This window comes from Dermacentor albipictus, chromosome 1, assembly GCF_038994185.2.
Source record: "Dermacentor albipictus isolate Rhodes 1998 colony chromosome 1, USDA_Dalb.pri_finalv2, whole genome shotgun sequence".
Lineage (NCBI taxonomy): Eukaryota > Metazoa > Arthropoda > Arachnida > Ixodida > Ixodidae > Dermacentor > Dermacentor albipictus.
The window spans coordinates 346542330-346559789 of NC_091821.1; the positions used below are offsets into that span (position 1 = coordinate 346542330).

The window sequence follows — 17460 nt, forward strand, 5'->3', positions numbered from 1 at the left end:
GGGATATATTGAACTTTTCTATGCCACAAAGCACTTACTTTGGATGCATGATGTGGGCTTCTTTGGAGAACATCGGCAGCCAGTAGTGGCTTAGTAGGTGCGAGCAACTCACTCTGGCAAGTATGCGGGAAATTTTCATGACAGTTGTGCCGGGTGCGCCTGTCAGCATGGCGGCGTAAACACATGATGGTATGGCCAACATGTGCCTGCACTGTCTGATCTCAGGGGCTGTTCCCATCACTTTGTAAGTGCTTCTGGTTCTACGTGGCAAGGTTGCTGTTGTTGCACATGATTTAGCGTTTGACATGCCTAAGAACACTGGTGAAAGGCTGAGACTACAACATCAAAGCTACAAACATGCACAGTGCGCTTAAGGGCCGTTGTTCTGTTCCATGGTTTGCATCTCTGAGGCTTGTTTTTCTGCCGGGCGACCCAGTGGAGACGACGCACTGTCGTGTTTGCACGACGAAAAGTGGAAACACTATGTGTTAACCGATACGTACACAATAAACTGGTACGGTTTATACGGATACAAAACACATTATGTTCAATGGCTGCTGAGTCGGGGATTTGACTTTACTACTTTTAAGACGTAACTAGTGATTAAGCGGGTATGGTTTAACGAGGTTTTACTGTACTTTGCTTGTTCTAACTGTATTGCTAACTTTGGTTTTACTGGCTAAACCAGTTTTCAGCATTTTGTGTTTTATTTGTTGTGTCTGGTACATTTCCTCGTTCCATTTGAATTTCTCCAGGTGTCTTGCTGGCACAAGCTATAGTGTTTGGTTCATGCATCTACCAGCCTACACCAAGACCTTTGCATCCAAAGCCAAGGCCCTACGTGTGGCTGATGAAGTGCTGCAGCGCATGCAGCAATTGAAGCTGCCAGCTCCTGACGAGGTTAGCTTCTATATATATTGTCTATAGTGCAGCTTCCTGTCTTCCTGATATAGCTGCCCTTTGTTGTGTGTGTTGTATAGTAGCAGACTGGTTTCAAGCGCAGTAATGCTTTTGAGTTTTTCCTCCCCTTTCTATCGCTATTCGGCCTGTGACATGGTGAAAGTATAAAGGATCTTATCTGGTGCTGTGAAAAAATGAAACTGGTGAGAAGACAGCAGGCAGATTGCTTGAAGAACAACAGAAATTATCTTACTTTTTATTAAAGTTAATAACTTAGACATTTTTGCTCAGGTGAGCACTTAGGAGATAATATCTCTTCAAATTTTAAGATGATGTGCATTTTGCATTTGCTTGATGCCCATTTTGATGAACATCATTATTGTAGCGATGCACACTTAAGTATCATGTGTGACCTTAACAGAACGGAACCTTCCGGAAAGTAATCGAGGATACCCTAACATCTTTTCAAACAGAGTCGAAGCAAATTAACTAGGATGATGTTTTACAGGAACATGATGCTGAATTGGCTTAAGATATATTTCTTAGCAGGTTTGTTGCCGTGTATAAAATACATTTCGTTTACAAAATCAACAGGAGAAACAAATGCCTCAGAAAGCTGTGGTTACGAATGCTCTTTGTAAAAAAATGAAGAAGCATGAGAAGCTATATGCCAAATTTATCTAAACTCGAGAGCCTCTGGATTTAAAAACATTTAAAATGTTTCGTAACAAATTAACCAAAAGATTGCGGAAAGCATGTGATGCTAATTTTCTGCAGATGTTTTTGTCTTGTAGGAATTACTCAAAGAAACTATGGAATAGACTAAACGCTCTCATGAATAGAAATAAGAGGAGTGATCCAATTGAACAAATTAGTTTAAATGGTAGATTGTTGGTAAAGGAGGATTTGGCAAACGCCTTCAATGATTATTTTGTACACAGCGACGTTGACCTCAATCATCCCATGCTGCATTATGTGCACGTTACTCCAAACGCAAACACAAAATTTTTCAGCCACTCATGTCTTCGGATGTATATTCTGTATACCTAAGACTCAAAACATCTCGCAGCTGCGATGCAGATTGTCTACGGATTCAACCTATAAAATTTTTTATATATGATATAGCCCCTATTTTGACACATATTTATAATTTGTGCATTTTTACAGGCGTACTTCCAGAAAATATGCAGGTTGCTAAGGTAGTAGTAGTATATAAAAAGGGTGATAAATTAGATATAACAAATTATCTCCCCATATCGATCCTCTCTGTTTTTTCAAGAGGTCTTGAAAAAATTATTCTAAGTAAGTTTTCTTCATTCTGCGAAAAATACACCATAAATTCAAATGCTCAATATGGCTTTTGTTAAAACAGGTTCACCGAATGAGCTCTTCTCGTTCAAAAAGAATTTATATTGCAGAATTTCGAACATAAGCTGTTAACAACAGGCATATTTGTCGACTTTATACATGTGTTTGACCATATTAATCACAACATTTTGTTCTACAAACTAGAGAAATATGAAATTATAGGCATTCCACTTCAATTATTAAAATCTTATCTTAATAAAAGATGCCAGTTTGTTTCTGTAAGCCATAATACATTGGTAACCAAAGAAATATTTTGTGGCATCCCACAGAGTAGCATTGTGGGTCCGTTGCTCTTCAGCTTATACGCTAACGATATTACTTCCGTCTACGAAAAGGCGAAATTTATAATTGTGCAGATGACACAAGTGTTTTCATCTCATCTGGTTCTTGCACCAATTTAATTACTATGGCAAATTACTTCTTGTGCAGTCTATCCTATTGGTCCACAGAGAACTGTTTAACAGTAAATACGGCAAAAACAAAGGCTGTAATTTTTCATACCAAAGGCATGGGTCTTCCTTCAGATGTAACATTAGCGTATAGATCCACAAATGTAGAATTTGCTCTTTCTGCAAAGTTGTTAGGGGTACATTTCACAAGTACTATGCAATGGGACGACCATGTAAGCTTAGTACTCCAAAAACTTAGCCACACAACAGGTGTTTTAAATCGCTACAGATATACTTTACCCATCTCTGTAAAATGATTAATTTACAATGCTTTACTTGTGTTTCACGTACATTATGGGCATCTTGTATGGGGCACCACGTCTCAGTGTAACTTGAGCAAATTATTTCATATGCAGAAGAAAATAATACATGTTATCGCTAATGTACCGTATGCCGCCCATACTGAAAACCTGTTTGAGAAATACAACATTGCTACAGCCCATAACATCTATAACTGCAGACTATTATGCGATTATTACTTTAGTACCAAACATAACAATACCTTCCTTGTAGAACTTGCAAAACTATCCGTCAATTCATACCGTTATTCAACTCGTACACCTGAAGTATTGAAGGTTCAGCTCTCTGGAACTAACTACGGTTTTCAAATGCTGTGTAATAACCTTCCGAGATTACTGAATTCATATGATAGAGCAGGCTACAATTTACAGGATATACTGCTGCCGGAATTTAAAACTCTATTGCTTTCACCTCTTTAGAGTGCGTTTGTGAATGTTTAATAATGTATGTTATGTTCTTTTTTGTCTATGTTACCAAGTGCATATCATTTAATCCCTTTAATGCCGCAGTGTGTTTTGCTTTGTATTACTTGTGGGAATATTTGAAATTTTTTATATATTGTATAACTGCAATGCTTTATGGCCACTATATAAATATAGAATATATGGTGCTTGGTGTGTTACACCACGTAGCCATATTGTACCTAAGGGGGTGAGGTTACCCCAAGCCATGTCTGTGCGGCTTTCTTCCCTCATCCACCTCCATTTACCACTCCTCTGTACGTGTGTGTGTGTAAATAGAAATCAATAAATCAACCAATATTGCATTGCATGTGTATTCATTTTTGTGGGAACTCATAATTGTTTTTTTTTTAATAAATTTTACTTGTGTGCAGGTAGTTAAGATTACTGATAATGTAAAGAGTCTATGGCCCCAAGGAGTTTAAATGAACATGAGTTGGCTGTACTAGGAATCAAATTAAATCTTGGCACTTAGCTAGTGTTTCACAAAGTGAAGTGTCAACATTGAAAACACTAAAAATAAGAGGTTTAATGTCCTTGGTTTTTCTTGTTTGCATGAGTGCTACCAAAAACAGTAATTTTATCTTTCTTTGTACATTTCAGGTCTCTTATCGCATCCTTATGCTGCTTTGTGGCCAATATGGTCAGCCTGCTCTTGCTGTCAAGATCCTGTTTGACATGAAGAAGCATGGCGTTCAAGCCAATGCGATAACCTATGGCTACTATAACAAGGTAATAGGCTGTGTTTACTGCGTACTCATTTATCTGTCTTGTCATCACTTTTGCTTCTTGTTTTCTTGTTTGTGTGCATGTTTTTTTCTTTTGGTGGGTAATATTTGTTACAGGCAGTAATAGTGAAGGTACTGTGCTATAACAATGCATTGCTAAAAACTGTCTGACAGATCAGGCGCAGTGAAAGGAATGAAACAAACAATAGAAGAAATGCGGGCACTTTATGGTTTTCTTGTGTGAAACGTCTGTCGCAGAGTTCGTAGCATTGAGTTTGTACAAGCTTGCCCAGCTGTTAATGTATTCATTCTACTTATGCCACTTGGAAAATGGTAGTGATAATAGGTGCTTACGATCTTAGGCTTCTATGTTCCACTAATTTTTGGTCAAGTGGCCACAGATACAGCTTTAATGCCACAAACCTAACGATTACATTTATTCTCTCAGTAATTTTATAGGCCATTGAAGAAAATACACAATATATCCACTGCTAACGTGAATTAAACAAGTTTGTGATGTTAAGTTTTTACAGTGAATATCCACCTTATAGCGTATTTACTTGCATAATGATCGCACTCACGTAATGATTGCACCCCTGAATTTTGTCGTCAAAATTCTTTTTTTTTTTACTTTCTCGTGTAATGATCGCTCCCCAAACTTGCCACAGCGATATGTCATTTGCAAAGTCTAGCTAATGATGATCGCGCTTACCATCTGTCGAATGCTACATGAACGACTCTTCCAAGTACGACTCTTCCGACGTACCAAGCGGTCTGCATGCACCGAACATTCTTAAGCAGGTGCCCCATTTCATTCCTTTCATCACTTTCCGCACTTCCATGAAAAAAAAGCTACGATCAAACTTGCCGTGGCTTTATTATTTGTAGGCTTTATAACAGTTGTGGTCAACAACAAAAAGGCGCTTTTCGATTCTTCTCGTCTGCACTCGTGAGCACGCAACAAATCACAAGCGGCAACGATAGCAGCCACGTTTACACTGATACGTTAGAAGTGTACCCTATTCATACGCCGACGCTTGTAACACAGCTAAGATATTTGCTCACCCATGGTGGAACCGTGCTGTATTAAGATAGTAGGGAAGACAAACGCCGTAGTTTCCGTAGTTGCCATGGGTTTCTGTCACCGGCACCTAAGCGCGTCCATCTCTGTTTCTGTCCCCTCAAAGTGGTCATGGCTACGTTATTGCCGCAAATTTGCACACAGTAACGATATTGTTCATTACTGACACGAAAGAAACTGTTTTAATGCGCATAATGTACTCACGAGAAGAAAAAAAAAATCGCATTCGATGCGTTCGGCTTGCTCCGCCGGCCACCATTTTGTTTTGGTGTCCCACACTGTTACAGCGGCAGCCGCCTATTTGTTGACCTGTTGTGATCCCGCAGCAAATGTGGGATAAAAAATGTTCTTTTTCTTTTTGTGGAAAACTTAAACCGCCTTACGATCGCACCCCTGAATTTGCATCTGTTTTTTTTTTTTTACAATAAAGTGTGATAAATTTGCAAGTAAATACGGTACTTCTCATGCTGGTATATGCGTTTAGACCACTCAAACAGTGTTTATAATTGCATATGACATGTATGACATCTATTTATGCCTTAGGAATGGATGCCCTTCTTTCTCTTCATTTAATATATTTTTTTAATGCCACTCGGTGATTGCACGTGCGTTGCGGCCGCAGTGTCGGCTTTCCTTCTACTATGTTATTCTATGGTTCCCTTTAGAGAACAAATATTTTTCTTGTTCTTCAAGCAGCATGTATATCACGTGTATTTTTGTGCGTATAGTTTTTCATCGGTAGGCCTTGCGAAACACAGACGGAAAAACATTAGTAAACTCTCTGCTTGCCGCCTCAAACAAAGAAAACATATCTGCCCCCTCCGGCACCCTGTACTCAGATTTATGGCAAGTATTGTTATAGGGGGGGGGGGGGGAAAACTGCTGTGCAACATTTCATTCATGTTTCCGTCTTCCTTGTGTGACAGAATTTGGAGTAACTGGTACCAGTTCTTTTATTGCCGTTGGACCTCGGGCGCCAAAAACAGTTTTAGGTAGCCAATATATATGTTAATCTTTGGCCCGTAAGCCATGTGGAAATTTTTGTCCAGCCCATGCCTAACACAAAAAAAAAAGGCGGCGAGGTAGTCCAATTAGTGGCTATGTAGGGGATGTTGTGTTGCGCTGCTAAACTCGAGCTCACAGGTTCAAACCAGGTCATGGAATTCGATAGGAATGAAATGGAAAAACACTTGTGTACTTCTGCTTAGGTGCACACTAAAGATCCCCAGGTTGTGAGAACTGATAGTCATATTGAGAACCTCATATGACTGTGAGAACCTCATAGTCATATTGCCGGACGTAACACTCCAGAATTTTTTTTTAAAAAGAAAAAAAAAAGAAGGTAGCTCCGTCCTTCAGCTGTTTTTTAGGGGTGTAAATGAAAGAAATTATTCTCAAATTATTCTCAATCCGCACAGCTGGGTGGGGGAATAGATGTGGCGGTATTTATTAAATATAAATCTTGAGGCAAGGCGTTGAATCTTTTCAAGCTTGGGGCAGTTGATTGCTGTGTAAGGGTCCCACACAATAACCAACTTGCCTAACTCGCCACTCTTCTAAGGTTCAACTGTTTGTGGCTGTTTGGACTTAGGCTATGGGTAGGCTATAAGGAGTTTAGAACCAGTCTTTACCTTTATTTATTTATTATTTATTTATTTACCCACCAGGCCCTAGGGCATTAAAGAGGGGAGTGGGTAAAATGTTAATAAATGTATTACAACATTGCTTGGTGGAGAAACATTAGTTGGGTTACCAATATTGTTCTGTGGGAAGACATCCACCTCCACCAAACATGTTACAATGGAAGATGCAGACCAGAAGCTATATACAAGAATACATTCAAATGGATACGTTGCACTTGGCCGAAAAGCAAGAGCCTGCACTAGTTTCAAATTGTCATCGTCTTAAGGTCACTGGCCTCTTTGTCAACCAATAGTGGTCCGCAGCAATATTGTTACGGCGCAACCAAGAGTTGCCCCAGCCAGAAGAAGACGATTTGACGTGTAGAGGTGGAATCGATCTCGTCAGCCATCTTGTTTATGCAAAGTTGTCTCTTGTAAATATTATAAGTACACCTTTATATGTGACCTCTGAAACTTTAATTGGTGAGAGGTGCTGGGTGCTCACGAGAAACAACAACGGTGCTCTACAGTGGTCGTCCCCTCAGACTGGACAACATGACAGACGAAACAGGTGCGGACCACCTCAACGCCTCCAACCCCGATGGTTGTGCTGGCTCAGCAGCAGGATCCAGGAAGGTTCTGCAGCACCAACCACTTCAACATGGAAGACTGAATCACCATGTATGAACGTGTGAGTGCCTACAACAAATAGGATCCGACGATTATGTTGACTAACTTAGTCTTCTACCTACAAGGCACGGTAAAGGTGTGGTATGACAACCATGAGGAAGAGCTTAATGACTGGGACAATGTAAACAGAAGCTGAGGGACCTGTTTGGCCGTCCCGCCGGGTGGAAGAGCACCACTAGCGACCCGCGGCCAGACGTCCACAGAATCGCGCATCTCTTACATCCAGGACATGCTGGCTCTGTGCCATAAGGCCGAATGCAATATGACTGAGTCAGGCAAGGTTAGGCATGTACTGAAGAAGATCGCTGCCGATGCTTTTAACCTGCTCATCTGCAAAAATTGTGAAACAGTACAGGACATCATTGAGCAGGCCAAGAGCCGTCGCATTGCAATGCCGTTTGCACGTCTGCCGAACACAGCTCGACATCCTCTTGTGACGACAGGCTGGGAGTCCAGCGAACATCATCAGATGACCTGATGCGGATCGTGCGGTGAAAACTTGAAGCCATGGCTCCTGCAGCTTTTTTTTCCTGCCCTAGTGAGCTGAACAACTTGCTTACAAGGCCATTCGTGCAGGCAATAGTCTACAAAGAACTCACTAATTTTGGAGTTCATTCTGTATCTGCCGTTGATGCTTCACAGCTATCTCATGCTCCAGGTGCATCGACTGGTCCGCGGTATCCTGCACGCTACCAAAACCCAGCCGAGTGGCGAACCGTAGATGATCGGCCCATCTGTTTTGCCTGCTGGCGCATCGGTCACATTGCTCGCCATTGTAACAATTGTACTGTCTCCTCCCCTCTGTGACTGCCATTCACCAGTTATTATCACCCCGAACAAGTGAGCATCATTACCAGTCTCCATTGGCACCGCAACAGCCAAACAATGACGCTCATGCTCCTTGGAACAGCCCCTCGTCGTCCTTCTGATGTCACCAGTCCCGTTCACCACTAGCTTGCTGACCATTGTCCCTATTGCTGCAGGCTCATTGGAGCCCACCATCAATGAAGCCCCGATGCCGGTATTCAGAAAACTAAGCAATGCAGCTCCCAGAGGTGACACTGCATTGACGACTCAACCGCAAAACACTCTGATCACTTTGCCGAACAAACAGAACTTGATGGACGTTTTAGTCTATGGCATCAGTGTCCCAGCACTCATTGCACAAGGACGCTGTCTGCCTCTCCCGTCATCCTGTCGACCGCCCTAAATATGATGCGCATGACACCGACTCTTGCGTCTTGGCTATTTCTGATCTGCACGACATCCGCACTGAACAACGGCGTGATGACTGCTTACGTGTTCTCATCGATCGTCTCAATTCTGGACATTCGGAGCCCACGCTACGCATGTTCGTGCTCCACGACAACATTCTCTGTTGTTGTAGCCTACGCCCTGAAGGACCAGAATTTTTACTCGTACCATGCCATTTCCGGACATCAGTTCTTGAGCAGTTGCATCATGCGCCTAGTGCAGGCCACCTCGGCGTTTCGCGTACTTATGGCCCTGTACGGCACCGCTTCTACTGGCCAGAGCTGTACCGCTCTGTGCACCACTACATTGTAGCCTGTGCACCCTATCAGCACTGCAAAAAACTTGCTGTGCTGCCCGCTGGACGCCTTCACCCCATCGATGTGCTCTCAGAACAATTCTTTCGCATCAGTATCGTTCTTCTCAGCCCTTTTCCGATGTCGAAATCTGGAATAAGCGGGTCGTTGTTGCGACTGATTGCGCAACCTGGTATTTGATCACGTGAGCTTTGCGCACAAGCTGTGCAATGGAGCTGGCAGATTTCCTTTTACATGATGTTATCCTCCATCACGGTGCACCTCGGCAGCTCCTCACTGATCGTGGCCACACCTTCTTTTCTCGAGTAGTTGAAGACGTACTTCGCACCTGTTCTGCCGAGCACAAGCTTTCCACCGCCTGCCACCCGCAGACAAACAGACTGACGAAGTGGCTAAATCGCACGTTGACAGAAATGTTGTCTATGTACATTTCTGACAGCCACAGTGATTGAGTCAGCACGTTACCCTTCATCATTCTTTATCTATAGTTCATCTCATCAGAAGACTGCTAGCTTTTCACCCTTTTACCTTCTGTTCGGCCGCCACCCTTTCTTGCCCTTTGACACACTACTTCCTTCCTCAACGAACACTCCCACTGAATATCCTCAAGTTGTCTTCGCCCGGGCTCGGACGGCATGCCAGATTGCAGGCTCTCATCTAATGGCCCGTTTATAGTCCGACGTTATCGGCGCGCTGGCGAGCGTCGTTAGCGGTCAGTCACGCTACGTCGGTTGCGCTGCGCAAGCCGAGATGCCATCCCCTCTATACTTCAACGCGCGCGCCGTAGGCTGCTATCTTCGGAGCATGCGCAGAAAGTTCGCCAAGTCGCGCGCTGTCCGCAAAAGCCGTCGGCGGAGTTGTGTTGGCACCTTTTTCTTCGCGCGCAATGCATTGTGGTGCGAAAGTTCCGCCGACTTCGACGTGCGAATGGCTCCGGAGCCATATCGGCGCCGGGCCCGTCGGGGCGCGTTGGAAGCCGCCGGTTACGTTAGCTGTGCTGGTGCGCCCGACTATAGAGGTGTCGTTTTCGCCGACGTGACGTAGCGTGCGCGCGCGCGCGCGCGCGCGCGTTACTTCGGACTATAAATGACCCTTAAGGCCGCACAGAAGATCCGGTATGACAGCCGACATCGGGACGTTCAATTTCCTCCTGGCTCCATTGCCTTCCTATGGACACCATGTTGCCACTTCAGCTTGTCTGAAAAGCTTCTGCCGCGCTACACAGGGCCCAACACGATATTGTATCAGCTTGGCAATGTGAACTATGAGATTACTCCGCTGGACTTGCGTGTCCTCACGGACTTTGTGCATGTGTTCCGGCTGAAGCCTTACTTTGCCGTGAGTCCACCTCCCTTATAGTTAGCACCGAGATGGCGCCTTTACAGGTGGGGTTATGTCGCAGGCAACCAAGAGGGGCACCAGTCAGAAGATAATTTGATGTGTAGAGGTGGAATCAGTCTTGACAGCCATCTTGTTTATGCATCATTGTCTCTTGTAAATATTGTAAATACATGTTTGTTTGGGACTTCTGCAATGTAACAATATTATCCGCTGCTACATCATTTCTTGGAGTCTATGAGACCTTTGTTTCATTGAAGCTCTTCTCTTTCCACCACTTCACCTTGTCTGGCACTTCTCTTGCAGGCAGTCTTGGAGTGTGCATGGCCCACAGGGGACAGTGCTCATTGGGCCAAGCTGCGCAACGTCGTGCTAGCCGTGTCTCAGTTCAAACGTGCTCTGCGGCGGTCCCAGGGGTCTCTGGGCTGTACAGTACCTGATGCCCCACGTAGTGCGGGCAGCAGCCGCACCAGTCTTGAGGAGACCCTGCGGCCCCAGCTTGACCCAATGGCCGTGACTCCAGAGCTGCTGCCTGAGCTGCTCACCAAGACAGATGACCGGTCCAGCTCTGGTTAGAATGTGACCCATTTCTCATCTGCTTTGTCGCATGAAAGTTGTGACCCAATGCTGCTCGGTCTATGCCTCCAACTTCTCAACCATGCAAGCATGTTACCAGCGCTGATGTTTGACAGTGCAGAGGACAGGGGACCTTTAAACAGGACTGTGCAATCATATTTAGCTTGTATCTATTGCCAGAATTTTTTTGCATTGCATTCAGCTTTCATCTATGCGGAACTTCACCTCATTTTTACATTCTGGGTCTGATCTTACTGTGCTGAAAGAAAATCATGCGTCTACAATAACTAAAAGTCTGACTCATGTTGAGGCTGCTGTTTTCTTTCTGAAATCATTGCTCTGCTAACAGTGCTTAGGTTTGTTGATGCTAGGGGTGCTTCGGTCATCGATTGATTCATTGGTGCCCTGGTTGCTACTGGACAGCACTTTTTAAACATGTTTGATCACATTTTCCAACAGCTGCCTTTGCTTAGAGTTGTTAACACTGCATTAATATTAAAGAGTCACTCTGCATATAAAGTTTCAAATTACTAGCTCTGGAGTGATTTATAATGTTTTTGGCTGACTCAGACTAGCCAGTCAAAAAAGCTTTGTCAGAGATGACCTTGTAAAGCACTATTATTAATATTTGGTTGCTTTTTTGTCTGGGACACTCAGTGCTGTTTCTTACAAATGTGATGTGAGCTTCTTGCATAACAAATTTCCCCATAGTGCCTCTTAAAGGGGCTCCTATTTTACTACAATGTGCGCCTGCATAGTGCCGCAAGTGCATATGTTGTGGTGGGTGCAGGCATGCCTTGTAGTAATCGCCCATTCCACTATTCTAAAAATATTATTCTAAGCTTGCATTATATATTAGTCTTCACATTACATTCATGCGAATACGGTACTCTTGACCCCCTTGCCCTTGTCACAAGTCTGTAGACTGACCGGGGAGTTGTTGCTGGATGTAGATGCAGTGGCCAAGCCGAGGGTTCACACTGCTGCAGGAGACCAGTCAGACGCGGGTTATGGCTCAACCAGCCAGGATGAGACGGCCAAGGCGTCGTGGCAGGAGCTGCCAGTTGTTCCTCAGCCAAGCAGGGAGAGAATAGGCAAGCCCTGACCTTTTCCGTATTGGCAGCGACTCCAGCGCATCACTGAATTTCCTCAAAATTTTTGAAAATGTGGATATCGCTCATAAAAAGTGCATTTCCTCGTTAATGTTGTCACAGACACTTTCGCTGCTTGTTAATGCGTTTACATTCTTAGGGTACTTCACAATCTTTCCAGGGGGGCTATTTGTCTGTGTTTCTATGTATGTTTGTATCTATTTTCCTGCCAACCTGGGTCACTGTTTAGTCCATGGTCGAATGCTTAGAGCATCAGGCTGCCATGCTGAGGGAACAAGGTTCGATACCAACTGCTAGACCAACTTGAATCATTGATTATATCGCAATGTGTACATAGGTGCCACTCTTCAGTGAACCTCCTTCCCATCGATATGGGTCACCGTAGTTGCGGAACTGAGTATTTACCACTGTTTAGTGAACTCCTTGGTGCCGACATGGAGCACTAAGTATGGGCAGGGCGGTCTGTGCTGGCCTTCAATGAACCTCTTTGATGCCACCTTGGGTCACTGGCTATTTGCCAGTAGGTGTTTGCTGCTCTACAATGACAAAAAAGATCCTTTAAATTTCTCCATGCTAGGCAGAATCGAACCCATGTTACATGGGTTCATCAAGGACAGCGACCCAACGCTTTGGCAGACTGCATTACAAGTGTACTCGGTATGTGCTGCTTTTCAATGAACGTCTTTCACACCAATGCATTAGCGAGCTGTGCCATGAATGTATTGAGTATGTGCCGCTCTTCAATGAACCTCTTGCCAACTTGGGTGACTTTGTGCGTGACATTGGGTGTGCAGCAAGCAAGGGAACAATTTTCAGCGTTTGCACCCAGCCACACTTCTCATCTCGGAGGCCATGTGTGAACTTCTCATCAGCACCACTGGAGGGCACAGTGTGTTTAGAAAGAAGCCTGAGAGAGAAGTCTGGCTGCCACATGATGCATTTCGTAGTGTTCGTACGCACTGGCGTGCCATGCATTTCAGAAGCCACACACAGGCTTTGCAGCAGCGCTGCTAGATGCCGCTGAGTGTTCTTAGGGAAGCACAAAAGAGGAGTTTTGCTGCAGCATACGTCTCATGCATAACTCATTCCAACGGTGGCAATACATTGTGTCGCTATATTGACTCATTGCAAAGTTCATTGCCGCTGACTGTCATCGGGAGATGGGTTCTACTGAATGTTTCTTGTCATCACACTTCTTAGAACTGTTGCTTGATGGTGTAACAAGACTCTGCTGGTCAATGCCTTGTATAAGTGAACGTTCTTCAGTCAGAATGGGCCAAAAGCATCTTGCACCAGGCAAGATGTAAGACGTGTAAAAAAATTATTGTAAACACCGTGGCACAGTGGCTCACTGTGCCACCATATGTATCACCATTAAGAATGCACTGATGGCTGAACTCTCCTACAAGGTAACATATCTAGAAGCTCAAGCCTGCATTACCATTGGTCGAACATGGAATGTTGCCCTGATATAGACAAGTCCTCTTGTCGAAACATTAGCTTCCCCAGCGACATTTCTTGTTCCACCACTGTTAATCACTTCAGGCCCCCATCTTCCTGTGAACCTTTCTCTTGGTTTAGGAAGCCTACATGAAGTGCTTTAGAACTTGAGACTTAGTCGACCTATTGGAATAAAACCAAGTTCATCATTCAGATAGCATTCATTTATTAAATCGGGCATTTTCTACAAACTGTCATTGCAGCTCCCCAGCAGAGGCAAAGGAGGAGTGGTGCTGTTGTACAAAGCATGCGCTTTGAGGAACTGGACTTCACTGAGTCAAACCGATTCCGGAATCGGGTTAACAGCTTGATCCGTGGTTCGGTCGGAGCTCTTGGAAGCGCATCATCGTTGACAGATGCTATAGGTACCTGATCGTCTGACTGTATTGTTTTTCCTACGTCCCGTTTGCTGTTTGTTTGAGCTGTTCATCCACAAAGGATTTCATGCCAATATAGAATGCTATGCCATCAAACCCGGTGCAAGGGTAATACACTGTATGAAGTCTAAACTGAATATGTTCACAAATAAAATATTTTATTGTGTTACATTTTATTAAATGTTATATTTATAGTATGACATGAACAATTTACTCATGCATGACAGTTAAACAACTTAATTGAAAGCATTCTGTTAAAAGTTTGCTTGTTGCTATGTTGTAAGTTTACAATACTCATTAGTGAGCAAATGAATGCAAACTGAAGAAAGAATAGCAGCATTAGAGCCGCTGCTTTGTTTTTTTGTTTCATCACGCATCCAGTGTTCGCAGATTTCATTTTGAAGCAAGTTGGTTGCCTCCTCCTTCCCACCTTCCTTATTCTTGTTATCTGTGTTGTCATATTTCTATTCTATTGTACTTTTGTTGTCCATTATCTTGTAAACCTGTGTAGCAAGGAGTAATTAGGCAAAAAACATTCATTTTTGTGATGTGCAGTTCTGCTTTCTTGATTGCATTTAGGTACTGGCTGCACATTACACGTAAGTACACCATTTGCGAAAAGTAAAATTTTCTTTGTTCATAGTTTGTTCATGTTTATTCATAGGCAAAGAAAGCTTCATTTTAATATAATGTACAACGGTAAGTGGCTTATTGACTGCTAGGGGTTACAGGGGAGAGAGGGCACTCATATGTGCACATCTGGGTTGTCAGAATCATGACTGCACAATAGTATCACTGGTACTACCTGGCTACTGCCAATGTTTGCAGCAGCATGAATATTCAATGTGGCCACATTTTGACTATTTCCTATGGACATCCTCTGACCAGGTGTGTTTGGCAGTATAGTGCTCTGCCCACCCTGGGAAGCCGGAATGTTTAACTGAAAGACTTGTTTGAATCATGCAGTTTCAAAATGTATTGAAAACATATTGGACAGATCAAAATTTTGAGATTTGGATAAATAAATAAAATTTTACATTAAGCAAGTTTTAATCATTGTGAGTACACTGCATTTGTGTGCTTATTATCAACATGTAGTGTCAGCTGAGCGGTTCCCCTCTTTTGTGGTTGGTGCAAGGAACCTCACGATTTTTTTCCCCATCCTTTGTCCTTCTTCAGCAGCTCAGATCCTTGAAGAGCTCATGTGTGCATGTCTTTTTTGTGTAGTGCCTTCTGCGGGGGTCCTCATCACAAGCGAAGCCATGCGGCAAAATGCCTTCCTGCGTAGCCACGATGGCGTTATGGCAGAAAGGCTGCAAAGTGGTCGGCGGCGCTACCATAGCGCAAGTGAACGTGCCAACCAGCGGAGGCCTAATAACATGCAAGTACTTTTACGGTGTGGACTCATCGCATGGGACAGAAGCATGCAGGGGTTGCACAAAGGAAGAGCTGAGGTCTCTGCTAGTAGTAGCTCAATTTTTAAGCAAGTTGCAGGAAAACATGCCACACTTGCATGAATGTAACACAATGGATGAGTTTTGAAGATTAAATACACGCACACATGCATGCACGCACCAGATGTTTCAATCACGACTGTCTCCGATTAATAAGAATAGGGGCTCGATAGCATTTTTGTTAACTTTTCTTTTTAAGAATAACTTATGGTTCGAAGGTGTTTGCTTGCAAATAATTTTGTACAAACTGCTAAGTATGTGTTCATTTCTGTATCTAAAGCGGTTGAAAATTGCAGTGTATTTAACAAGGTACTCCTATCTTTACTTGATGCAAATTCGCTGACTTTCTATAAGCATTATAGTCGGGATTCAGTGGTAGTAAACATAGGAGCTCACTTTGCATCTACCATACTCTATCTCACAAGTAACCCGCCGTGGTTGCTCAGTGGCTATGGTGTTGGGCTGCTGAGCGTGAGGTCGTGGGATCGAATCCCGGCTGCGGCGGCTGCATTTCGATGGGTGGCGAAATGTGAAAACACCTGTGTACTTAGATTGAGGCGCACGTTAAAGAACCCCAGGTGGTCGAAATTTCTGGAGTCCTCCACTACGGCGTGCCTCATAATCAGAAAGTGGTATTGGCACACTAAACCCCATAATTTTTTTTTTATCTCGCAAGTAATTTGCAGCAATCTCGAAGGTATGAGGTGTACACAGGCAATATCCTTGCACAGCTGAACATTGTTCCAGGCATAACAGTCTATTATTGGCGAGATTAAAGATATTTAGTTTTGTGTGATATGTGATATGTTACTGCAATATAAGGTATGTTAAGCCATATGTGCATGCACATCGTATACCGTGAATAATTCTGGAAGCTACAGCCAGTAACTGACTGCGTACCCAGATGACCCTGACCGCCTGCTTTGATCCAAATTCGCACTTGTTCCTTGCTGACCGCCCTAACAACAAGACATAAATGCTAAAATCAGCCATTCTTTAGCCTCATCTCATACTGAGGGCAAAGCATTAGGTATGTTTTGTCGTTATCTAGACAAACTGTTTGCTTTGACACTGCTAGGCCTACGAAGACAGCATCAAGCCGTAAGTGATGCTTATTTCTATCTAACAGGTAAAACCGCAGCAATAACACTGTTGATGTATTGGCGATGCAAAATGCTATAAAAGCCTGATTCTTCACTGCATCATGAATTTAATATACTATGCTTTAGCACTTTATGCAAAGACAGTATGCTAAAATGTTGATATCTCAGTATGCATAGTACTGTGGTTAAGCAGAAGGGTGGTGCATTCGCAGTGGGTCTGACTATAGTCCTTGTGTATGCTTTTACTTTTTAAAGATAAAAACAAACCATATCCAAGGGCATAGGTCTAACATATCACGGTCAGGGCTGTCACAAGGTGGTGTGCCACTGTTCAGGAAAATGGCATCAGGTAATGTAGCGCAGCTCAGAAAGAGCAAAACGGAAGGTGGAAGGGGTAATGAAGAGGAAGAGAGAACAGAATGAACAGAGTAGCACTCACTCTGTTCTCCGTTCCCTTTCATTACCCATTCCACCTTCCTTTTTACTCTTTCTGAGCTGCGCTACAAGCCTAAAAAAGTCATGACAAACCAACTCTCCCAAACTGCCACGCTTTGGGCAACAGGTAAATCTCCTGAGCGCTATAATCAAAGACCCTGCCATTTTCGGAAACAAACAAGGTTCCTAGTGCTCAATGTGTTTGGTGCAGTCAGAAAAGAAAAGGGAAGAGTGTAAGTATGAATGCAGTTATCAAGAGAACTGTGCTTTTCCCAAATGCCAGCGAGCGTTCACTGTACCAGTAAGCCTACGAACATAACAGACATACCAGGGTGACAAGGAAATGTCCACTAGATGCCATGCAGACAACACGGTGCAGGTAAACATATTTAGAGGGC

At 43.6% G+C, this 17460-nt stretch overlaps 1 protein-coding gene across 11 annotated transcripts in view; it reads left to right on the top strand.

Annotated features, from left to right (window-relative positions):
* Crag (DENN domain-containing protein Crag) overlaps positions 1–17460 on the top strand; it is a 112720-nt gene that overhangs the window by 41375 nt on the left and 53885 nt on the right. For 9 of the 11 annotated variants that reach the window (XM_070531774.1, XM_065452580.1, XM_065452472.1 and 6 more), the window contains exons 20-25: positions 756–900; positions 4082–4210; positions 10812–11076; positions 12035–12175; positions 13897–14058; positions 15298–15451. In XM_070531774.1, coding sequence (XP_070387875.1) covers positions 756–900; positions 4082–4210; positions 10812–11076; positions 12035–12175; positions 13897–14058; positions 15298–15451 — 996 coding nt within the window. The remainder of the gene's footprint in view (positions 1–755; positions 901–4081; positions 4211–10811; positions 11077–12034; positions 12176–13896; positions 14059–15297; positions 15452–17460) is intronic. The other 2 variants (XM_065452950.1, XM_070531776.1) reach the window with 2 other exon arrangements.